This window comes from Catharus ustulatus, chromosome 13 (genome assembly GCF_009819885.2).
Source record: "Catharus ustulatus isolate bCatUst1 chromosome 13, bCatUst1.pri.v2, whole genome shotgun sequence".
Classification (NCBI taxonomy): domain Eukaryota; kingdom Metazoa; phylum Chordata; class Aves; order Passeriformes; family Turdidae; genus Catharus; species Catharus ustulatus.
The window spans coordinates 4,698,492-4,724,760 of record NC_046233.1 but is presented as its reverse complement, the minus strand read 5'-3'; the positions used below and the strand labels follow the sequence as shown (position 1 = coordinate 4,724,760).

Sequence of the window (26,269 nt, the reverse complement as noted above, 5' to 3'; positions counted from 1 at the left end):
TTTAAGGATGTTTGTCCATATGATCAGAGCCAGGAAGATTTTATTAATTGGCAATCCTAAAGGTTACACTATCCCTGCTATTGCAAAGGAATTGCCGGGCGATGGCAAAATCTTTGTCTGTGCAGAAGTGCCGTGTCTTGGAGTGAACAGCCAGGAAGAACTTGATTGTTCCTCAGATGGCAAAAAGATAACCATGCAAGCGGGACCAGTGGCAGACACCTTGAAGGTAAAGTCAACTGGAAAGGGAGTTTGGGAGTTCTAGTGGAGAGCACATTAAATAATTTCAGGCAGGTCCTGTTTCCTGCCCGTATGATGCTGGGTGGTGGCTCTGGTTTGCTTGCAAATGTGTGAACACACTCTTGCACTGAGATTATTTCTTATTTCCAATGTATGATGGAGCAGCTCTGGTACACAAGACAGTTTTCCCTCCCTTTTAACTAAAATCCTGCAGCTTTTTGGCCAAAGGAATCACAGGCTCTCAGTGTAGGTCGATAGGCTTCAATGGCAGTTTAACTCAGCGTGGGTTGGCTTTGTTTTCGATCCCTAATTCCAAATAGAACAAACAGGAAGAGTTTATCTGTACCCTGCTGAGCCAGCTTTTGAGGACAGCTTGGTCCCAATGCTCACAAGAGCTGGGAAACTCCTGGAGAAGTTTGTAATTCTGCCAAAACCTCTCAGATTTTTCCCCACAGCAAACTCCTAGATGAATTAGACCCCACTTTCTCACTTCCAGAGCAATGTGACAAACCTCTGACAAATAATGCCTTAGCTGTACTTGTTTCATTCTGACTGGTGACTTTGTCTGAAGAAAAAGAAATCTTATGATTGCTGGCAGCTCACATTTAATTCCAGTTTATGGATCTCCAGGACGTTGCTGCGGGTCCATCATGAGACAGGTGGTGCCCATACCAGGTTCATTAAAAAGCCTTTCTATTATTAGTACAAATCAATTTGATCTGATTTCATTTTCAATCAGGATGTGTCAGTGTGAGCTTGATTGTAACTTTATTTGCATTAGCAGGTACCATATTTATTTCTAAAATGAAATGGCCAGGAGCTTTCTGACCTCTGGTTTTCATGACCTCCAAGTTTGATAAGAAAGAAACAAAGAGCTTTGCAAGTATACGAAAAAACGAAATGTTACAGATCACCTGCAATGTGCAGCATTTAAAATCCCAGCTCCCTGCAGTGAGTGTGAAATTAATTGAATTGCTGTTGCTCTCTAGTGCCCATTCTGTGCAACTGACTTACTGTGACTGAATTAAAATATCTAGAGGCAGGCAGAGTACATGCTGTGTAGAGATTAAAGAAGGGAGCAAAGACATGAAAATTAAATCCTTAAAACAGAATGTTGCAATTGATTTTATATCCTCCAATTGCAACATGAAGGCACATCCTGACCCCAGTTCTGCAGGTGCTCAGAACTTCAAATACCTCTTGGAGCTGCTGGGAACAGAGATGCTCGTGTTTGGCAGGAGAGATCCCAGCATGGGGACACCTTTCTGTGCAGGATTTCTGCACTGGGCTCTGAACTTTTGCTATTCAGTGTGGCAGGCATTTTGTCACCAGTATCAGGACAATCAGGATTGTCCTGCAGGTTTAATGCACAATGGCTGTAAATGCTGAAGCAATGAATTTGGTGGGCTCTCTGGTGCATTTGCATTTTGAGCTTTCTGAGGTCTGACCAGCTGGAGTGTGGGGGATGCCTGGGTGTGTGGAAGAGGCTCAGCCTGTGCACAGCACGCTGCCTTTTCCCTCCCAGATGACCAGAGAAGCTTGGAGACTGAGCAGGATTCCTTTGCTGCCTCGTGGGCAGCTGAAAGGCAGGAGGACAAGGCAGTCACAGGCAGGAGATGAGTGGAGGGTGGCACAGCAGGGCTCTCACTGCTCAGCTTCACAGGGGAAATAGAAAACATTTCTGTCCCTTGTGGTTTGTGGGGAGGCTGGTCTAGAGCAGAGCTGGCTAGCATTTGTTGAAGAGCACAGTGAGGTTTAGAAGAGCTGGAACAAGCTCTACAAGGATTGTCCTTGCTGCCTACAGTGTCTGCAGCCCTAGGGGTCATTCTTGTCCCTTTATAGAAACACCAGGGCAGAGGTGGTCACCCACCAATTGCTCTTTGGAGGTGTCTGATGCAGCTTTCTTGCTTGGTGGTGATGGCTGAATCTCACTTCTAAGCCAGTAGATCAGGGCAGTATTTCTGCTTATCTGCTGCTCCTCAAATGTTTGCAGTAATACAGCTCCTGGAAGCAGGATTTGCCTCACTGCCCTGGCCCTTTCAAAGCAAGAAAATGTCATATTATCTATAGATTAACTACCTGCCAGGGAACTCCTTCTCTGCTGCCTGCAGCTATGATTCAGCATGTCCAAACTGTCAGAAGGAGTATGATCTCTCCCTTCTGGTGTAAAATTAGTCTGCCCAGGAGCTGCATCCCAGCCTCAGGTATCATCCAGGTGCTGCAGGATGTGTCCAGTGCTGCCCCTACAGCTGCAGCCCTTTACAAGGAAGTTGTAAATCTTGCAGCAGCTGCCACAAGGATGCAACACATCTGTGCCAGTGCACCTTGGACAGTGGGGCCATTGTGTCACCCCTGTGGCTTTGACTCTTTCACCTCAATCCGTGGCTCATCAGGGCTGGGAGTGAGTGGAGAGCAGTGCAAAGGCAGCACACCAGACCATGGCACCTTGCCAGGCTCTCTGAAGCCTCTTGATGCTCCCTGGTGTTATCACACAGCACTGGTGGGGTTGGCCTGTTTTCCTCCCTCTTGTCCCAGATCACAGCCAAAAAATCCGTGATTTTGGCCTGCCAAGGGATGCTAAGTGTCAGAGAGGAGCCAGAGAGCTCAAATACATAATAGGGCTCACTTGATACCTGAGGGCACAATGATAAAATTCCACCTTCCCAACACATGAGGGACACACAGTGGATGGGTGAGGTCCCCACCAGAGCACAGAGCTCACACAGACAACACAGAGCTCACAACACAACCCTCTGTGCCCAAGGGCCTCAGGAATTTATTTAACATAGTATTTTGAAATGTGGACTGAGGGAAACCTTTTTTTAGGTTCAGTCTCAGGCACAGGTGCCTTCAGTGGGAATTAGCTACCTATTCAACATGTCCTGGGCCAGCGTTTAAAAACATTTCCCAACAAATCTTCCCTTAAGTCTGAACCTTGTTGAGCCATGCCTGGATGATGTGCCTTGCCATGGATCTGCTGCCAGCAAGAGCCTGATCCTGCACAAAGAGCTTCCTTCAATTCTCTGTGGACTTTTGATGAACAATGGATGCAGGATTGAGTCTGGAGGGAATGCAAACTATCAGGAAATTATTCACATCCATTATTTTGATCCTTCCATTTTAAAATTGAAAATGCAACACAAAAATAGCACGGTGTTTGCAGCTGATTCTACTGATTGCAGGGCATTGTGGAAGCATGTCAGGGTTTGCTTTCTTCTTTTTTCCCTCCTGTTAGCAGACAGAATAGGTGAAGAGGTTGAGCTGCAGATCTCATTTCTCCTGTTTTGCTGCTTGTGAAGTCTGCCAACAGAATCCACCTTGACAAAGTCAAGGACTCTGCGTTTAATGTTGAACTGAGTGAATAAATTATGCATGAAATTGTGTCGGAGTCTCTAGTGTGCTCTAGAATTGCTCCTTTTGATATGAAAGGTTAATTCAGAAAGGAGTCCAAAATAGCTGGAAATTGTGGGGATAAGTGGATAGTATTCACTGTTGTGAGCTGTTATTACTAGAAATTGCATTCCCTCTCTGGCTTCCCTAGAGATTTCGCTTTGCTGGTGAATATAAACTGTACTCAATAGAATAGCATTTAGGAGTAACAAGAGTGTATGTCCACACACAGTAAAATATTCTAATGGTGTTTTAAAAGGAAACTGTACTTTTTCATGTATTCTCTGCACCCCAAGGATGGATTGCTATTACATTTAGGTCAAGAACAAGGCACAGGGAAGGTAATAAGTTTTGAGTACATCTTTATTACAAATATGCTGACTGTATGATCCATATCAAAGGAACTGGGCAGTCATTTTTTTTCTGATTGAGTTTGTATGTGCCTTATGAGAGTGTTGTGTCTCATCAGGACTCCAATTGGGTTTTTCTGAGCTTTGGCAGAAGATTCATTCATGTTCTTATTTGGGATGTCCTCTCCCTGATCTTTTGCTGTATCCATCAGCAGCACCTCTGAGCCCTTTCTCGTGGGCACTTTTGGTACATCTCCTCAATGGAATGCAGTGTTACACTTTTTTTTTTTTTAAATCCAAAAAGAAGTTAATGAATCACTGTAAGCATAAGCATTAATTTTAGCCAAGTTTGCTCTGAATTAAAACTCTTATTGCCATCTGTTACCATCTATGATGACTCTGTAGCAAGGAGCAGGGATTGCACTGTAAACACTCAGGAAATTAGATTCAGCAGGATATTTTGCAGGCAGATTATTTCCTTCTGGATCTCAGCTTTCCTCACTGTTGGAGGCATTTGGGCTCTGCCTTTCCAAGCAAAGGACAATGGCATCTCCAGAGTGCTGTGAGGTCCCAGGCCCAGTTTGTGCTGGGAGGACCAGGGTGGCCAATCCCTCATTTTAAACTCCCTCATCCATACTGGACAGCATGGAGTTGTCCTCTGCACCCATCTGCTCTGCAGTTAGAGCAGATCTTTTATTTTCTGGCAGTTTTTGTCCAGCAGTGGGTGCTGGCAGTGAGGAAACCCTCCCCAGTGTGGTGCCCTGACCATGGTGATCACCTGCCTGGTGACCTGTGTTTTACTGGCCAAGGGACTCCAGGAAACAGGGCACTTTCCTCTCCCTGTGGCTGCTATCCCATTGTGTTGAGGCTGCTCTAGAGGAAAGGCAGGTTCAATGAATTTTGTGGATTCCTCTTGTAGCCCTGGAGCTGTTTAGAGCTAAATATGGAAAACCCATCAGCAATTATGAAACTGTGGAAACAAGAAGTTCAAATGATGGCAGGTCCCAGGATAAACTCAGGCTGTTCCTTCCATGTGTCAGGCACTGGACATCTGGATGCCCAAGTGAGCTTTCTGGTTATCCATTCAGGACTCAGTGAAGTGGCAGAAGAGAAATGCCTTAGAAACCATGGCCTGGCACACCCAAGGACAAGCCAGGTGTGCACTGGGTACACATCCAACCCAGCACCCTCCTGGGATGGATGGAGTGGTTAAAAGGTGGTTTATCTGCATCAGAAGACAGATAAGCTGTCAGCAGGTAGGTGGTGCAGAAAGAGGGCTGAAATAAGAAGTCCAGCTAATATCCAGAGAGTTGCACAACTCCATATGGACCTAATGAAGTCAGTGCATAAAAGTGAGATTCTTTTTCATTAGGGAGCCATCCCACGGAGCAGGACTAACATATGTTCAGCGATGGCCACATCTGTTTCTGAATGTCTGCCCCCCACCTCCTCCACCCAGGAAGGTTACGAGTCAGAAAGAAGTGATAAGTCATGATAATTACTTGAATTTGGTTTTGGCTCTTCTCCCTGAGGAATGAGACCTCTAATCTCACTTCATGATGGTCTCTTCCACCCAGCTTTCATCTTCTGACCCTTCCTGAAGTATCTGCATTGGACAGACTGACTGAGGTGTAGCCTGACATAAGATACTCCTCCACAGTAGCAGGAATGGTCCTACTGCTTTCCACCAATGTGGCTCAAGAGGGAACCAGGGCAAGACTTTTTTGCTGGTCAGGAAATGAAAAGGTGAATCCCAGGAATCCAGATGTCCTAGTTTCTACCACATTTGTAATAAGCCAGCATATATTTGGCCTTAAGGTCTCCTTTCATGGTAGTGTAATGTGTCCTAAATGTGGATTTATCAGTGCTACAGGCAGAGATTCTGTGCTATAGAGCACCCACAGTTGAATGTGACTATTCAAGCTTAGTTACCTCACCACTAACAAGCTCACAACGGCGCCAGTTTGCACAACAGAGGAGTTCAGATCTTCAGTGATCTGTTTCCTCTATTTCCTTGTCTGATCCACACTCCCTGCCTTGGAAAGGCTCCTGAAATCTCTCTTTGGGAGCCATTGACCTCACTCCCAAAACCAAACCAGTTTCTCACATTCTGTTGCCATTGTTGATGCTTGTGCTGGTACAACCCAAGGGATGGCTCATCTCTCATTGTGCACAATGTCTCTAAACATAAAAGGGAAATCTGGATGCAAGAAGTGCCGTTGAAAGTCGTGGTAGAGACAGTGAGTTCTGGAAAACAGAACTGTTTCTATTTTCCCTTGAAATGCAAAGACTTGAAAGCATTTCTGCTCTCTGAGATAGGTGGATGAGCTGTTGTTTCTTTGCAACGCACACAGATGCAGTTAAATAGTCCCAGATGGAATCTGAAATATTCCATAGCAGCCTCTTGGGCAGCGAGTGCATTAACTGCCACAGGAGAAGGCTGTAAAGGCTCCCATCTGGTCATCCATCAACACTTTTATACATTATCATCAGCAGCCTGCTTGGAGGGAAGGTGTGCCACATTTCTGAAAATCCAATTAGATGATAGCAGCCAGTTCTCTTTTATCCTCTCTGTTGCTGAGCCATCCAAAGCATTTTTTTAGATTAAAGAAACATCATTTTCCTTCACAAGGGCTGTGCTGCTTTATCTCTATCATGACCTGTTCTTTCATGTGCTTTATAATTCTATTATTAATTGGGATTTCAACCCTTTTCCTGCTACTGAAGTGGGACAAACTAGTTTGCAGTTCCCAGATCTGCCTTGTGCCTCTTTTTTCTCCCAGACTGATATAATTGCCACTCTTCAATTTGTTGATAGGTGCTCTTTTGAGAAGAGAGAACTCATTGCAGCACCTCAGTGGCAGGGTCTGATGCCAGTCTTACCCTGATGGATCAATTTACTTTGACTCAAGGTTTGCAGGTGTTTCTGCTGTGACTCTCAACACCATAAGCTGGGTTGAGGCATCCTCTTTTATATCCTGATTTTCCTTGAGAAGTTCAGAGATTCACTGAAGAATTGTTTGCAAAGTACAGAAAGCTCCCAAGATCTCCAGAAGCAGTTCTAGCAGTGTTACCTTAAAAGAACAAGTTTCTGTATAGTTTGGGGTTTATATGAAGGATGAATTAATGGCAACTTTCAGGTAAATAATTAGTGTTTTCTCCAATATCATTTTTTCCAGGCATTACATGCTGAGGACGAGCACTTTGATATGGTCTTTATTGATGCTGATCAAAGGAATGCTGTTCAGTACTACAGCTTTGTCATGGATAACCACTTGCTGAGCATGGATGCAGTGATCTGTGTGGAGAACACACTCATGAAAGGACAAGTCTACCTGGAGAATGTATCAGATGAAAATGTACTAGCTGTCAGAAAATTAAATTCAGTGATTAATTCAGATCCTCGTGTCGAGCAGGTTAGTGGAATGCCATTGGTTAAGGTGCTGTATCTATGGATTTTGCAAAGTACTCTTTAAAATGCTTCTTTTGTTGGTGCCATTATCCAAAGGACCTAAAATAAACTCAGATTTTATAATAATTCACCTCACTTGAGCTCTAGGTATGAGTTTCTATATTCAGGAGTGGTCTCTGCTCTGTCTACATCTTATAGAGTGTTAAAGGCAAGATAAAAGGAGAGCACTTAAGAGTGAATAATCAGCTCTACAGCACAACTGAAGAGTCACCACTCTGCTTTAAAGGCTCTGGGGGCTGTAGGACATTGCCAGCAAAATAGGAGTCAGCAAAGAGAATAAAAAGAAGAAGTAATAGCATGCACAAACAATATGTTATGATTTTAGAAACTGGAGAGACAAGATTGCATTTTTTTTCCCCTGGCATTTGTGTAAGCAATGAGTTTGGAAGAGGAATGTGAGCAAATACAGATGCCTGACATGTTTGTGTTGTTCAGCTAAAGAACAGGAGTAGGGAAAAAACTACTGTGGCCTGAGGATTACCCTTCATATCAGTGGAACTGGGTGACAGAAAGCCAGGCACAAAGCAGATGAGAACTGTGTTGTGTTTGCAGGTGGTTTTGCCTGTGCAGAGTGGTCTGAGCCTCATTCGAAGGAGCCCTGTGCCTCCAGATGTGGCTGAATCCAAGGTGGGTATTTCCTCTCTGTGAGCATTTCTGGGAAAACTTTGACTCTGCCAAGGACAAAATAATTCTAAGGATTTTGGTGGCAAGAGGCAAACATGTGGTTGGTACTCTGATCATGGACTTAGCAGCTTAGAGCTCGGCACTTCTAAGCCTCACTAGTCCAGGGTTGCACTAAAGCTGATAAATGCTGGTTCCTTACAAAGTCTTTCAGATCAGCTGTGCTGTGATGGATCTCTGGGGTGGCTGGTGCACTGCTCACCAGGTGTCAGTGCCTGGTGCTCTCCCATCCTTCCCATGCAGAGGAGTGTGGGAAGATGGAGCTGAGGACCAGCTGTAATGAACCAATACAACATATCTGAAATAGTTCATTTTTTCACTCAAAGGCAGCACAGGATGTTCTCCTGTGCTTTCTGAGCTGGATGTTTTCATGGTCTTACATTTTGCTTGTCCTGAGGAAAAAAATGGTGCTTTTATCTTCCTCTGTTTTACATAGTGGGCACCATCCAGCTATAATGAAATTCCCATCTGGAATCATAATGACCTACCTCAGTAAACCCAGACCGAAACATCCTGGTTGTTTTGCAGTTTCTGAGCACTCCCAAAGCTACACCCACTGGCATTTCAAACTCAATATTTTAAACATCTTGTATTTTGCATTTTGATTCCAGCCAGGGGGAAATGATGTATGGCAGCTGATCAGATGACAGCTTGGTTTAAGTTATTGGCTGATATCTTTATTTGTGCACCAGCCTTGTGAAGATATTTTGATTGCACTCTACTTGACCCAAATCCTGCCTTTGGAACCTTGTTCATAGCCTCTTAGCTGAGCCTGAGGGCAAAACTGGGCCCTGGGGATGAAATAACTGGAAGACTTAATCAGTCATCTTGTAAGACTTTGAAATGCCATACCCTCCTCTCCTGAAAGTGGAATGGTTGTAGCATCTCCCCAAAGCACAGCCCTTCTGCTCCATTGTTTGGCACCTTAGTGCTGTGTTTGAGATTAATATCTGTATGGATGAGGGTGCTTTTTGGCTTGAATTAGCGATACTTTTTATATTAATTAATGGGCCAAGAAGACATGGATCCCTGCTCATGCTCCCACCTCATTCTCACGGTGTCAGTGAGCTCTGCCCCTCACTGTACAGGTGTTTGTGTTCTTGTTTCAGACACAAGTGCTGAAGGATGAAGTCTTCTGGGGCTGCCACCAGCGCCGCATCCTGGAGCGGCTGCGTTTGGATGGCAGGGTGGCTTATGTCACAGGAGGAGGGCAGGGAATTGGCAGAGCCTTTGCCCATGCCCTGGGGGAAGCTGGGGCCAAAGTGGCTGTGGTGGATCTGGTCCTTGCCAAGGCAGAAGCGGTGGCGTGTGAGCTCAGCCTCAAAGGTAAGCCCTGAGCGTGATGGGCACTGTGTGGTGGCTTTTCTTCAAACCTGGCACTGCCCTGTACACAATTCCCTCCCATCCAGCCCTGGTGGGGAATTGGTTAGAGCAGGGGATTTTCATAAAGCTTCTCCTGCCCTGTCAGTGTTGACCCAGCAGTCACTGATACCACACCAGCAGTTATTCATCAATATAAACTCTATTAGAGAGGCAAAGTGATCCAAACAAAATTCCTTGCAAAAATTTTATGGCTAAAAATCCATGAAAAAAAAAATCCATGGCTGACAGGAACAGAGAAGGGTCACCTCATGTAAGTGAGATCTGTATAACCAGCACTGAACAGAGATGGTGGTGCTCAAAGTAAATAATGCAAAACCTCAGCCTTCACTATGGGTGAATGAAAGATACAGCCTACAAACTCACCTACCCCCTCTTCCAGACCTTGTGAGCCAAAACACCAGAACCAGGTAGCTATATTGTCAGTCTCAATCTCTCATTGTGCCCTTTAAACTGAAGACAAGCCATTTTCCAAGCCCTCTTTCAAGCATGTATGCTGGGTTAGATATGGAAACAAAACACTTACAGATATATTAAGTAAAATCTCAAATAAGAGGTAAAATCCTCTACAAGCCACTCCTGTTTTAGCAGTAAAAAACAGAAAATGTAACATAAAATTGAATTTCCCCCTAGAGTTGTGCTAAACTGCAATTGTAAAGGGGAAAAAGAAAACTGGAAATATAATTTTAGTGATAAGAGAGGAAGTATCACACATTTTATAATTCCTTCTGTGAGATTGCACCTGAGCCTTCTTCAAAGTTCAAACTTCATTGTCTCTAAAGATGGACATTTACACAGGAAATTCTCACTTTCCCACATGGATAAAGTCACCAGTGTTTATTTCCACTCTGACTTCTGCAAGGGATTGGACCATTAGAAACCACATTTTCCAGCAAAACCAGCCCCTGCAGATGTATTTATATCACCCTGTCTAAGGAAGAGACAAAGAACGGTGTCATTCAGGTTTGGATACTGTCCTGAGACATCCCCAAAGAACATTTAGAACAAAACTTCCCTGTCTGCACAACCCCAGCTCCTCCAGCCAGGAGACACTTCACACAGAGTGTCAGTGCAATGGTTAAAGCTCTGATTCCCAAATAATGACCAAGAAGAAAGTGTCCAGTTCCTATTACAAATTCCTGACTCACCCAGAGCTTTTCACTCTCTTGTGCACCAGAGCCACATGGTTTTGGCACAAAGTAGCAGCGCCCTACCCCTTAACTCTCCTTTTGGACATTTTTTCCCTGTGACATCCTGCATATCAAGCAGAGCTATTCGGACAGAAATGGGCTGCTCGATAGAGCCATGAGACTGTGGATGCCAACAGCCTATTGGAAAATGAACTTAACTCCTCTCCAGGGTATTTTCAGTAGGAGTTTGATCATCTACCCTTCAATGGCTGCCCTACATCTCTGCTCCTTCAGCAGTGGGCTGCCAGCCTGGAGGAGGTGGGGGGCTCTTCCAAAATACAGTCGGAGAGGTCACGAGGCACAGCAAATATTATTGCAGTCTAAAGCAAAGAAAATCTCACTTCTCACTCTTTACACATCTTTATCCTTTGAGGTCAAATATTATCTATCAATTTGACCAGTGCAGCTGGTCAGGGCACATCCCTTCCGTCTCATGATGGGTTTTGAGGTTTTGAATTTATTGTCGTTCCCTGTTGGAACAACCCCCAAACTTTGTAAAGCTTTTGTGAAAGGGAATTATATCCAAATGCCCGTTTTTGGAAAGGATCTGAAAAGGTCAGGTTTTCAATCTCTTTCTCTCCAGAGGTAACTAGAGATTCTAGCCTGGACCTCAGAAGCTTTCCCTTGAAAACTTTTTGTTGAAATCAATGTTTCCATGAAACATTTTGGCTTCAAAGAAGAATCATGCTCTGTTGGAAATAAATTTTGACAAAAAGGTTCAGCTAGCCTTACTCTCAAAATATTCACATGAGTAAATTGAAGCAATCATAACATTAATACATATTTTTCCTGCTGTAATAAGGACAAAGGGGCTGTGATTTTTTTTCTTCTCTATGGCTGTAGATCTCTAACTCAAACTTGGAAGCTCAGTGCCCCAAGTCATTCCCATACTGATACTTTTTCAAAACATTTTGCTTAGCTTTCTTAGAGCTGCTCTGCTTCTTATATCAAGGAGCCCTTTCCTGCCTTTTGGGATGGTGCCATCATTTCATGATGAGTTTTAAACATCAGAACGCCTGTGATCTCAGTTTTAGCTTTGCTAGACAGCTCTGGTGTACGTCCCTTGGCTGCAGGGCTCTTTGTTTTTAGATCCTGTGTGAATACCTCTTTCAACAGTTACTAATGGATCCTGACTGAAGAACCAAAAATGATGAAACATAACCAAAAAATCCTAAGGGTTACCTTCCACTACACACACCTCTGTCTTCAGGGGGAATCACTGCCTGTACCCTAAGGGAAGAATTAGTCTGATGGGATTTTTAAAATGTGCATTTTCACTGTAAACTATGCAAATGCCTCGTGCAATGTCACTCCTGATCTTCTTGTCTATATGCAACATGTTACTTCCATTTATACCGAGACCAGAGATGAAGCCCGTGGCAGGGGGACGTGTGTGTGCACCTGCAGAAGGACACCTCAGGCATACCCAGCACAGGGATTGTCTCCAGCACAGAGCCCTGGGCTCCCTGCTGCCCCTCTCATCACAAACCTGCCTCCACGAGCCCCACAAAACTGAGCTGAGTGCTGTGGAGAGGCCCCACCTTGCACCCAGCCTCTCGTTGTGTCTGTAGATTTGAAGCTGCTCTTCCATAGTTTGTTTTATTTATTATTTCTAACAGGTGGTTGGGGGGACAGTGGGGACACACAAAGTGGTTTCCTCCCCCCTCTCAGAGTGCAGGAATATCAGCTGAATTGATTAAGGTCGAGTGTGGGACTCTGGTTTGAAGTGAGCGTGGTTTCACTGCTTCTTCACTAGACACTCACATGTGGCACCTTTTGTCTCGTTTTTATAAACTGACCTATAAGATGAAGCTCTAAATTGGGTGAGAGTTGGAGGGCAGGTGAAGAGTCTTTCTGTTACCATTAGTAACATGCACCCATTTTGTCTGTAAATTGAAAAAGAAAGATTGCAGCAACTCCCTGTGTGTTACATGTCTTGATAACAATTAGGAGGAGCAACAGGGGCTGTCTGCCTCTTCTGATTCCTTCAGCATACTTAGCATAAAACCTGTGATAAAATAAGAGTTCTGTGGCAGAGCATGCATCCACTTTTTAGCTGTCTGTATGTTTTTTTCTCCATGGAAATCAAGAGAATGGTGTCATCACTGGAGGGGCAGGATCTCCCCTGCCCCAGCCCCTCAGAGCAGCATCACCTCAGGCTGTGCGCTCTGACATCTCCTGAGGGCACTGGAGATGAGGAGGAGCTTTGCCATGCAAAAGTCTCTTTCCTGCCACTTTCTTCACACACACAACTGGCCAATTCTGCTTGGCCCTGCTTTCCTGGGAGCCTTCATCTCAGCTTCATTTTGGGAGAGTCTGCTCCTGGAATAGGCTTGTCCCTTCTTTTAAATGTTTCATCAGAATGATCTAAAAGAGGGACCAGTGTGAAAAATAATTGCTAATTATATAGAAGAAAAATATCTTGATTTAATAGCTGCAACTTCCTAGCCAGGCTGGTGATCATGGTCCAACCCCAGTGGCTGCCACCCTCCTTCCTTAATTAAGACCCATTTCACCACAGCCCTTACTGGTGTAGCCTTGTTTGGCTTTGGGGATGGGTATAATCCCAGTGGCATCAGGTGTCTCAGCAGGCTTCTTAAATTGTTTAACAGTAAGGGTATTTAAAGCTGATGAAGTTATTTATGGATCAACACTGGTGCAAAAGTAAGTGTCTAGATTATTTTAGGGAAAAAAGCAAAATTTCTGCATGTTTCAAATTTGGTAAAACACTTCCCAATGTTGGCATTCTTCTGGCAGTGTGATTTGCAATAAATAAGGCACCATGACTGCCATACCTGTGCACCTGCAGGTATTCTCACTTGGCTCCCACCTAAAACTGGTTTGGTTTTTTCTGAGGCTCCCAGCTCTCTGGGTGCTGCAGTTCATACAGAGAGCAGTCTGGGACAAATTAATTCGATTTCTGTAGCATCTTGGGGGGGACCTGGCATAAGAAGAGTCTCTGTAGAGCAGCTGGGAGCTGGGGAAGCTGCAGTTGAGGGTTTGGACAGAAGATGGTGCAGTGTTCCAAGCTTCATCCTGCCCGAGTGGCAGACTTAGTTCCAACACCTGGGCTCCAGCTTGGTCTCCAGCAACTTTATAATGGTGTTGCAGTAACAAACACACGTTTGCTGGTATTTGTAGAGCAATGAATTAAGCTGGAATGTATCTATATAACTATAATCACTATATTAATATTTAGAGATTTATTAAAAATATATTTATATATTATTTATCTATATCTACATATATCTATATATCTATATCTATATAATCTATCTATATCTAATAGTCTATATCTATGCTTGTACTTATATATATTTATATTTAATATTTTTATAACACAGCCATATATAAAATATGTCAGTATATGAATTAAAAATAATCATAAAACCAAATATTTTTTCCCATCACTCTTGTTTCAATGCAGGCATTAAAAGCCTTGCCCTGGCAGCAGATGTAAGCAAGCCTGAGGATGTGCAAAGGATGGTGGATGCAATTGTGGCTCGCTGGGGCACAGTCCACATTGCTTGCAACAATGCAGGAATCAATCTGAACTCTGCAAGTGAAGACACTTCCCTGGAGGAATGGGACAAAACTTTTAATGTTAATTTACGAGGATTATTCTTGTGCTGCCAAGTAAGTGTGAAATACTGCACTGGTTGGTTTTAAAAATGGGTATTAATATTCTAAGTGTTTACTTTAGCTCATGATATAATAATGCTTTATTAATAATATCACAATAAAATTGGTCCTAGTTTTGGTGAAGTTTAGGAGAGATTTGCTTTATATCAGTTACAGATTTTGGTCAAAAGTAGCTGGTACTTGTTGGCTACCCAAGCCCAGGCATTAAACAGCCAACATTTTTTGAAGGATGGTTATTTGAAAACCCAGAAGGCTTGGAGGGGGGAATTCCCAACATTAGTGATTTAAAAAAAAAAAAATTGCCATCAGTGGAGAGAGGTGTGAAATGGCAATGGGATTTTTTCCTGCATCAGCCATTTTTATACCAAGTTTTTATATCAGGTGCTTAAAAAAAAATGTGTTAGCACATCAACTCTTCTGAAAAGACTAATTTATTATCATGTCATTATTAGCACAATCACAGAAAGGGTCACTGGTCTTTCCTTTAATTTCTGTCACAGGCTGCAGGCCGCATTATGCTGAATCAAGGATATGGGAAGATAATTAACACAGCATCTATGGCAAGTTTAATAGGTGAGTGATGAGAGCTAACAGTTGTGCTTCAGAATCCATATTTTAATTACTACCGATGCTATTTGAATCAATTAAACCTGTATTGGGAAGGAGTAAATCACTGACATTCCATATTAGAGGAAATGTACTACAAAATTTTTATTGATATCATTTTTCAACATTTATCTGTCCTCAATGTTTTAGAGCACTTATTACTTTTTATAGAAAGGGTGGAGTCACCTTTTCTGACTCTGGAGCACTGATACCACAGGAGACGTGTTGTTCCCTCCTTTCTGTTCCAGCAAACTCCTTGGCATGTGGGAAGCTGAGCCCACAAGATGCTCACAAGCCACCCAAAGGATTTTGTGCCAATATTTGCCCTGGTACCCGTGGGTTTTATAACATTCTCATTGCCAACAGGTGCCTGCACCAACGCTGCTGAATCAGCAGTGTCATCAAAAGGGCCAATAAACCATTGTAACATATGGAATGAAATCCCTACTGCTGAGCTAATCTGGAAGGCTGCTGAGCTGAAGCCCATGTAACAAAAATTGATCAATTACACAAATTAAGCATAGCCCTTTAGGAATTTATTTTATTGGTCTGGACATCTGTTGCAGTATTGTCCAAATCCAAAAATCAAATGGTGCCTTGGGTTGCCAAGTTAGGCAAGAAAATCTAGTAGCTATAAAAGTACAACTGAAAACCCCTGTATTAATATCATGTCCATCTGCTGAATGTTACATAAATATGCAGTCTTTTTATTTTCCTTTGGAATAACGTTTATTTTTACAGTGCCCAGTTTGACATTCTATGTCATTCTACTCAGTTTATTGCACAGTAACTTTAAATGGTTCTTCAAAAATCCATTTATAATGTTGTTGTTCATATTTTTTTCAAGTGTCTTTACCAGCTGTTTTACTTATGCTTAAACACAGGCACCATCCCTCCATCCCAGCTTTGTAAAGTTACAAAAACTCCCCAAGAAAAGTAGTTCTGAAAAGATTGTGAGGCTTTAAATTTCAATTACCTCAGGCTTTCCTGCTCTGCTCTGAGCAGTCAGGCTCTGGTCTGTGCTTGGGCTGTCACCATCCACAAAGCAAAATTTCCTGGGATGTAGTCCATCCTGGAGAAAGTTAGGAAGCTCTGGGAATTGGCACAAACTGGGGATCTGCTGGCTTGGCACACGGCTCCCAGCCCAGCAGTGGTCTGCTCTGCTTAAGGAGAGGCATTTTCCAACTTTCCCATCAGGGCTTGGCACAGCTCTGCTGAGCTGGGTGGTGATGCCATTCCCACACAGCATCCACCCCAGCCCCAGCTTGGGGCTGCACCTCCTTGGCTCCACCTGGGGATCGCATCTGGGGCTGGAACCCAAATACCTGTCCTGGAACACGAAGGAACGCTGGAAAGCAGCCCTGAGAGCAGCCTGCAAGGGTCATCCCAAGATGCATTTAAATGTCAGTGAAAGTTAATGCGTGCTAGGCCAGAAGTTAAGAGATGGAGAGATGTGTTTACCTTCTGAACCTGTTTGAATCTTGGCATTGAAAAAATCTAGTAGTTATGAAACTACGACTGAAAACCACGATGTTCATATCATGTCCATCTGCTGAATGTTAAATAAATATGTTGGTTGGTTGGTTATTTAAGTACGTTGGCCAACTGGCATAGTATGAAATGTTTCTAGAAATAGTTAGGGGATATTTTTTTTGTTGTTGTTGTAGGTTGAGTCCTTCCTCAGAGATACAGGAAAATGAGGAGACACTTAGCAGGATAGGGAGGTTTTTGTTTGTGATTTTTCCAGATACACTGCTCAGAATCAGCTTTAATTAATGGGACATAAGCTGCATACATTTTGCATATGTGCATTTTGATTCTGGTGTTCCAATGGAATTATTCCAGGCATACACTCCAGCAGCAGCGGCTCGGCGTTCACACAGGTGTAACTCAGAGCTGTAATTTCTACAGTGAATATCTTCAGTGGGAAGTGGTCTGCTCTGCTGTGCTCTGTGTGCACCTCTCATTAACACTGTGTGGCTGCTTCAAGGTCAGGCTGGGAGGTGCAACAGCAGAGTGTCAGGTTGTTGTGGAATAACCTTACAGCCCCAAGAATGGGAGAGAGAATCTGGGAAAAAAGGTCAAACTTGTGGGTTGAGATAAAGACAGTTTATTAAGACAGAAAAGGAGAGGCAAATAATAATAAGGAAGAAAGAACATAAAAAACAAGTGGTGCACAGTGTAATTTCTCACCACCCACTGACCAATGGCTGGTCAACCAACTCATCCCAGTTTAGTTTTTCAGCACGATGCCATGTGATTTGAAATATCCCTCTGACCAGTTAGAGTCAACTGTCCTGGCTGTGTCCCCTCCCAGGTTCTTTTGCCTCCAGCCTCCTCACTAGCAGGGCAACACGAGGCCCTGAAAAGTCCTTGATTTAGAGTAAGACTCACTCAGCAATAACTAAACCATCAGTGTGTTAATATTTTTTCTGTCCTAAATCCAAAATGCAGCACTGTAATAGTTCATGGGGGAAAAAAAAAGGACTATCCCAGCCAAATCAGAACAAAGGTGTTTAAAACACAATGCAGCTAATGTTGGCACAATTTTTATCTGCTTTCTCTTATCATCTGTCTGTAATAGGAGTGTGTCCTCCCTTCCCAGAAGCCTTAGCAATGCAGATTTTTGGGTGACGCTGCTGGAGGCATAGCTTTAGTCACAAACCCCATTTTGTATGGGTTTGGAGGGTTACAGATTTGCTCTTCTCTCTGTAAGAAACCACCTTAGGTAAGGGAAGAGGAGGTGGCATGGGGTGCTTTGCTGCAGAAATCCCATCCAGTGCTGGAGATTCACAGCACCTGTTGGCTTCTCCTGGAGTTCTTCCACTTGAGAGGGGCTGAATGCCTCAGCAGGGGAAAATTTCATGCTCCTAATTACCTTCTTTAGATATTCTTATACAGACAAAAGTCCATGGAAGGACTTTTGATAACTGTGTCTCATCACCCACCCCAAGTCAGAAGCTGATTCTCGTGGCTTGCAGCAACTTGTTGTCACCCACAGGTGCTGTAGGTGCAGAGCCAGTGCCAGAACTGCTCTCCTCTTAGCAAGTGATCACCAAAATGATTTATCACAGACAGACATGTTTGGAAAGTTTAGCAAAGAACTGCTTTTGGGAGGTTACAAGGTTAACTACCGAAGTTGTATGTAACTTGGAGCTGATGCATGGCAATTAATCAAGAAATTACGTTCCACATCTTTTCGAGAGCCCCCACGGCGCGCTGCGTCAGGGGGCAACAGGCACACACTGAGGGCAAAGCAGTTCTGCTGGTCAAAATGCAAATCATTTCACATTGAGCAAAAAAGAGCACAGAATAAATGCTGGCAGAGGAGGGCCCTGGTATGAAATGTCCTCTTTAGCAATGAAAAGGCCTTTGAATTCTGAGCAAACCTGCACCATATATATGCAGAAAAAAACCCTCTAATTGTTGCTCCTATCCTATGTGTGATTTAAATCTACTCACAAACATCTCTGTTCAATGCAAAGGTCCTTGTTCACATGCTCACTAATTTGCAGAAGGGCTTTTTGGCTCTTTCAGAGTTTGGATAACTCAGTTATCACCTTCATTCCACCCTTTACATCAACATATTCAAACCCAAGTCAATAAAATCAGTAGTGGGTGTGTTGGGATGCCATGGGTGGGAGTGAGATAGAACTGATGCATAAGCTTAATTTATTGAGACCAGTTTAATGCCAGCTACTAGTGCTGCTTATGTGCTTTTATCAAAATGCTGGGAGTTGGGGTTTGGCTGCTGAACCTTGCACAAACCCAGTGATTTTCTTTCTTCCAGGGTTCAGTGTTATCCAACCCCACAGGCTGGAATTGCCTGTCTTTGTGACTACTGATATTTGCCCTGATTTTCCCCTCCCTCCCTCCATCAGTCAGCAGCTCAGCGAAGCTCTGTGCTGATACAGAGCTAATTATGGATGGATGCTTTGCACTGGATTTGTTTAATGCAGTCCCAGTGACAGCCAGAGAAGTCCAAGGAGAGATTCTTTGTGGGTGTAAATCCCAACACCTGGACTGACTTGGATTGACTCCCGTGGGTTTAAAGCACTTTACACCCACTGGGGATTTGTCCTTAAGTAGCTTTCACTGAGCTGGAGAGGGGCAGAGCCACCCGAGCACACGGCACTAACAAGCTTGAACATTGTAATTAGCAAGCTGATCATTTTCTGTCTCTGACTGACATGTGACATCTCTGAAACATTTTCAAAAGCTTCAGATTTTGAAAGTGGTGGGTGTTCTGAATTTTTGGGATGCACCTGTGTTCACATCCACACAAACATTAGTTAGATAATGTGTTTGCCTCAGACTATGGATAATTTAAAAATTAGGGAGAATAATTTGTTCTAAGAAGCTATATATATTATGTTATATAAAATCTGTTATGCACTTATATCATATTCTATCATATAATGTCATATCAAACAATTTACTATTACATTCAGCTATCACATCATATATCATCTGCCATACACAATATTATAAATAATATTAATATATTACATAACATAGAGTACTTAATATATTAGACATATTATTAATTATGTAATATTTTGTAATTATATTTTATTAGTATTACAGTGTAACTATATAAAACATATGTATGTCTATAATAGATGAATGTGCATGTGTGTATATAATTATTTATCTTTCTTCAGAGCATACAAGTATTGCATACATATGTTGAATGCATTGTTCTTGTCTTTGCCCGAATATGGGATCTTTTAAGTGTCTTTATTTTTATTTTCACCATTGTTTTCCAGTAGCCCATCTGCTGAGACAAAATTGTTAGATGGCAAAATACAAATTTAGGGGTTTGTGTTGTAGGTGGCTGAATTCTGGCTGCTCCCTGCCTGGTACCTGGGAAAAGGGCAAACAGCTCATCTCAATGCAGGGAGTTGTCTGTGTAGTACCTAAGCTATTTTAATTTGGGAAGAATAAATAATTTTCTTCTTCTGAATCCCTTGTAGTCCCTCACCCACAGAAGCAGTTGGCGTACAACGCCTCCAAAGCCGGGGTCGTAAAATTAACACAGACATTGGGAACCGAGTGGATTGACAGAGGAGTAAAAGTCAACTGCATTTCCCCGTAAGTAAAATGTAGTCTCATTTCGAAACTACAAAGGGAATGAAATGTTCTACAAAGCTCAAATGAACACTATCTCAGCAAATAAAATTTCTAATTAGCAGGTGGATTGCATCCCTTTTTATGTTGTCTTTTCCTTAACAAAGGTTTAAATACTTAGAACCAAGCCTGCTCTGTTGCTGTGTATACTCAGGGATTTAAGGAGAGGTTTTAGCATTTGATAATAGGTTTTCCAATAATGTGAAGGGTAGTTTTTAGCATTTCCCTTCCAGATGAAATATTTCCTTAGTCTGTCCAAGCCTTCTGTGGTTAAAGAAAGGGTTTTTGACACTTAACAGACAATACTTCTTTCCCCTTTCTACTTGAGACAAATATATAGGCACTTTAAAAGCTACATTTTATTGCTGTTATTGAGCTACTGTTCAGCTCTGACAGTCACAGGAGGCCAGGTGTAGTTTTGTAAATATATATGTATTTATTACAACTTACATTTTTCTTATTTTTGGAGACCTCAAGCTTTTAGGGTATTTATTCACAAAGAAAAGTTTTCCTAGCAGATCTACTTTGTCTCTCCCTGTTTCTCACACACATGCCCAACCAGTCATTTTATTAAACAATTAGCAGTGCATGATAGTGCTGAGCAGAAACCCAAGTGGATAGCGTTAATTGGAAGCGGTCAAATTCTGTAGACCATTGAAGTCAATCAGAGTAACTAAGAAGGGCAGGATTTTAACCCAGGAGTTAAATTGTAATAATGAAGATAATAATGTAGATCAAATTAGGGAAAACAAATTACATATTTTAATCCACAAAGTGGAGGGGGGAAAAAAAAATCACAGAGCTTAATGGTAAGTGCCTCTGTTTTTACTGCCAGTCTGCTCTCCCCTTGCTTGTGCTAGCTGTCTTCCTTATGATTATTTATTACTAATTATACCAGTGTCTCCAGCCGTTGCTCCATGTGATCCACAGATTCTTTCAACAGCATCTTACTTCCTAATGGGATTTTCCCCACGCCATAGCAGCGCTGTAATGGTGTTCCCACAACTAGCACTAGTGAATTTACACTGGCTTTGGGGAGCTGGGAGATGAAGGGAATTAAGGAAGCTCAGCAGGACCTGGCAGGAATTTTGTCTGAAAACATACAGGTAATCTGCACCAACAGAGGTGGGATAGCTGTGCCACATTCACAGCAGTTATGGATGAGAAGGCTCTTATAGGAGGAATTACCTGTTTCTTACAGGCTTACATAAATTTAAAAAGTAGGCACCAAATTATCAGAACTCATTGTGTTGTACAACTTCGAAGCAAGCACTAGCTTCTCTAGAAGTTATGTTTCTGGAGAATGCTGCCAGAACATGGAGAAAAAATAGACAGCTTCTCTTTCTACTTTTCAAGGCAACACAGGGTTGCATTTTGATAATCTCTACCTGTTCTTAAACTCTAGCTCTGAGCAAAACCCACATCTGCTTCTGAGAGAATAACTATTCACATTTGTATTTCTGTCTGAGATGTGAACCTGCATTTCAGTGCACATTTGGATCCATCCCCAGAGCTGTGGACCCCACTAGTGTCACTGTCTCTTGGTGTGACTCACTGAGGACCAGGGACAGCTTCAACCCACCTGATCTGAGTGGCCAGCACCAATAGCAGCCTCAGTGTCATTTTATATCAGGATGGGATTTTAAGGAATCTGAGGAGAGCAGATGTAGATACAGGGCATGATGGTACCCAAGATCAGCTCTGCATAAGTAAAATATCTGTGTCCTTAAGTCCTTTGCCCCTCCCAGTTGAGGTTGCATTAAAGCTTTAAGGCACTTTCAGTGTGCCTCTGTCTGAAGCTTCAGATGCTCCAGTCTGGCCTTAAACATTATTTCACCATGCAAACCTTTTGGCCTTTTCCCCCTCTTCCTATCTGGTCACTTTTTATCAACTTAATTTCTTAATGAGTGCATAAAACTTATGCAGAGCAATGCATAAAAGTTAGCAATGCATAAAATGTTATGACAGAGTCCTTAGGATGATTTATTGCATTTATAAAATTGAACATGCAGGCTTCTCTTGCTGGCCAGGCAAACCTGATGCCCAGGGAGAGAAGGTGGCTGAGATTCCCTGGATGTTTTGGCTGACTTATGCTGTTGTTATTGTGGAACCTGTGCTCAGTCCTTGCACCACCATCCAGTGCCATCACCTCATAGCCTACTGCACAGCAGATGCCAAAAAATGAAGAAGGTCCTGGAGTCTTCCTGAAATGGATGTGGGGGTTGAAGTGCAGAGAGTACCTGGGTGTACACAGGGACCTTTACAGAGCATTGACTGGTGCCCAGCTGCCCATAGAGTTCAGTCTCTTTGCTGGTCCCAGGACATGGAAGTGTGTTGGGTGTGATGGAAGAGGGAATTCTGGAAGCTGTCTGTTTTTTGGCATGTGCAGTATTAGAACACATCATTCTTGCAGCCTTACACTGAATCAATGTCCCCCTCTTTTTGCTAATTACTGCCTTCTTGATTAGCAAGACATGACACGCCATTATGTGATGACCTTTGGGATGGGCAACTGGAAGTTTATATTAAGGTCAACTTGCAGCCAGGCCAGCAGCCCTAGGGGATGAACCATGTTCCCCCTGATAGGCAGGGATTTGGATTTGCATTTGGGCTGATGGGCAAACAGCCTTTGTGTGCCCTGCATCCTGCCCTGCTCCTCTGAAGGCAGCCACACCGTGCTGCACCAGGCTGGTAGCCCCAGAAAGTAGGCAGGATTTGGGAACACCCCATAAGGGGGAAGGAGAGGCAGAGCTGGCAGGAGAAGGAGCACCCCAGCATCACCTGAAGGCATCCCAATTAAGCAGCATTACTATCCCCATTAAGCAGCAGTCGTTGCTGGTAAGTATCTTTGGACTTAAATCTTAATTCCTTGGGAGATGTCCCAATTAAGTGGATCTTGTGATTAAACACTTCCTGATTAAGTGGAGTGTACTTAACTCATTCAAATTAATAACTCATCTGAAAGAAATCAAGTTACACACAGATGGAATCTTTTTTTGCTCTCATTTGGGGATTGAGTGCACGTAACAATTCCAGTTAAGTATCTGGTAAGTGATATTTTTCCTAATGTGTCTCTCGAAGTGGAAATGTTTTAGGCAATTGTTTTTTTCTCTTTTTTTTTCCTTGCAGTCTTTTTTTCCCCCTCGTGTCTCAAATTGTCCTGTGTATCAATAATGAAATATTGATGCTCATATCTAACATTAAGGAACCAGCAGTTTGATATTACATTGACATGCAACAGAAAGTACTGATAGGCTCAGCACTGCATACGAGATGAGGTAGGGAATTAATGCATTGGCAGTTGTCTTCGCTGGAACTGGTTAGGAGCCAACTAAAATCTGCCTAAAAGGGTTCGACAACGTTAAATTGCCCAACTTGGCACCAAAGCTTTCCCAGAAGATGTGTAGTATCAATGACATGCCTAATATTTATAGTGCCATCAGTATGTGTGTTTGCAACTTTTAAGTTTTGCGCTGTATTTTTTTCTCATTTCTCTAACAAAAATTTGTAGTGAAGTTTGGTTACACATCTAAATTTTTGCTACATGGAGTGAACCTAAAGAAAGGTCCAGCAAGAGGCACAGCACAGTGATGTGCAGGTTGCAGTGATCAGACCAAAGATCATTTTTCTGAACAGATTGAAAAACGTCCTCTTTTTAGCAAAATCTGTTCTGCTGGAGGACTGTGTGTTTTATTCCCTAATCTGCATTCCCTTAGGGTTAAAACATATCTGTAAATGAAAAAAATAAGAAAATCATATGGATCTTATTCTGGTCTCTGATAGTGCAAAGCCAGAATGATGACGATGATGATGGTGATGGTTTTGTAAGCACAGTCAGAGGCACGTGAGGGAGAGGAGCTCAATATATTTAATGTCTGCTGCTCAAAGCACGTTTTTCTCTGAAGAAAACCAGTTCTTGAGGAGTTTTGGAAAGCAAGGAGGGAGACCAGGGGGCTGTGCTTGAAGGCAAAAAGTAAACCAAAAAAGTCCTATACTGGAATGTGCTTGATTTTGTTATATTGCCAGAACTTAAGCGAGCTGCATCGCTCGTGTTTCTGAACTGCTCTGCTCTTTATTGACAATTACAATGAAATATAAAGCCGATATTTAAATCCTGCCTGATTAGTGAGAACAGAAATGTTTGGGGGAAAATCTGAATTAGTTCCACTTCATAACAGAGTAAATAGTGGATTTCAGCCTTCATTTAAAACAAAAGGTAAATCTCATACCCAGAATCCAGTCTGTCTCAAAAAATTATTTCCTTGGAAGTCTAAATTGGGATGCCGATGAAGTTTCAGAACAAAACGGGTATTTTTATACTTTGTTCATTTCATATTTATCACTAGCTTGTTTGCTAATTTTCATTTGCAAGAGGCAATTCTTCCAGCTAACTGGCTGCCTCAATGGGCCACTGATTTCTTTGAAGTGACAGTCTGTAAATATGCATAAAAAAGAGATGCAATTAGCGTGTGTGTGGTTCAGTGCAGCCTGATTTCATTGGCAAGTTTACCCACAGTGTTGATAAGCTACATTATCTAGAAAATTGGCCGCTGAAAAACAGCACCTCTGATTGCCAGCAAAGGTTCCAGATAACAGGGTGCTGAAGAGAAATATAATTGAGGTTGAATATGTTAACCAAGGTGTCACATGCTCCTTAGAAGCGCTAATTTATCAGCATGTTGGAATTTTTATTAACATTTGGAATGCATTTCTACCACACTAATGAAGTGGAATTGGCAGTTCAGGTTTTAGTTATTGTCATTTCTGAGAAGTTAAATGTAATTTCTCGTTAGACACAGTTATGTAAATATATTTGTTCAGGGGCTGAAAAATTATACATTTCACAAAATACAAATATGTTGTTAAGGAGGAGTATGACAAATCAGTTGCAGTTAAAGTCACAAAAGCCAGCCAAATCTTCGCCCTGCATTGTGCTTCCTGCAGCATCATTTTTGGGGCACCTGAAAAAAAAAACCAAACTTAGCAGAGTTTTAGTAAATAGTGGAGTCAGTCATTAATGTAAAAGAGGCAAGACAGGTAAATCAGTGTGATTTGTTGGGTGTTGGTTTAAGGGGGATCACACTGGGAGTGTTGTGCTTATCTCTGCCTCTCTTTATTTTGTGTGGAGAGGGTCTGGTGCCCAGAAGGGTGCTGGCTTTTGTTCCCCTCATTGTTTGACATATGGAGAGTTAGTCTGTTTTCAGTTTCTGAGCTGTACACAAGCATGCTGTGTGACATTCTTTGTAGAGTGATGAGAAATTGATGGAAGGACAACCGCTCCCAAGAGCCGCGACAGACACAATTCAAGGCACTTTCATTTCCCATGCTTTCCAGAAAAAAAATTTAAACTGGTGATTATGGGTAACCTAAAAGTAAGAGAGTTGTGCTGTTATATAAGAAGATCGTGTGAGTGTATGTGTGCTTGAAATGAAACCTCTGAGCTGCCCATCAGCAGCAAAAGGCGATGACAGGACAGGAGCGCTATGGAAGTTTGCACCATGACTTCCAGCAGGAGCAGAGCAGGCTGGACATGCTCCTCACCTCTGTGCTTTGCACCACTTTCCTTCTGATAGAACACCTCAAACACCTCCAGGTGCTGCCTTTCCCTCTGGGGGCACTCATTGCTGACCCCTTGTCCGTGTGCTCGCTGCAGGGGCATCGTGGACACGCCGCTGATCCGCTCGCAGGAGCTGCGGCCGCTGGTGCGGCGCTGGCTGGCCACCATCCCGGCCGGGCGGCTGGCCCAGCCCACTGACCTGCAGGCTGCCGTCGTCTACCTGGCCTCCGAAGCCTCGGACTACATGACAGGCCACAACCTGGTCATCGAGGGTGGCCAGAGCCTGTGGTGAGGTGTCCTGCAGTCCCCCCTCTCACAGCCTTTGGGAAGCGTGTGTTAGAGTTTGGTCCCAGCTTTGGCTTGTGTGGCTACGTGGCCAACTAACATAAAATTATTGTTGCCTTCTTTTGGGTGTTAATTTGGAGATTTGTATAATGCACAGGAAAAATAAGGCAAAAAAAGGGGTAATATTTCAGTTTTCCAGCATTTTTGTGTTTTTCACTGCGCAGTCACATTTCTGTTAAATTAGTATTTAATGATATAAAAGTACATTTACTGCAGTGAGATTTGGCTATTATTTCAGTTTAACAGGGGGCATTTTTAAAGCAATCAATATTAGCTGGTCTGTGTAGTT

At 42.9% G+C, this 26,269-nt stretch overlaps 1 protein-coding gene across 1 annotated transcript; it reads left to right on the top strand.

The window, feature by feature from the left end:
* On the top strand, positions 1-26,269 carry LOC117002543 (D-threitol dehydrogenase-like). Its single transcript, XM_033071755.1, has 8 exons — positions 1-226; positions 7,157-7,393; positions 8,002-8,076; positions 9,240-9,456; positions 14,128-14,336; positions 14,843-14,915; positions 19,925-20,042; positions 25,732-26,269. Exons 1-8 carry the CDS (start codon positions 8-10, stop codon positions 25,925-25,927), a joined length of 1,344 nt encoding a protein of 447 aa, XP_032927646.1. The 5' UTR covers positions 1-7; the 3' UTR covers positions 25,928-26,269.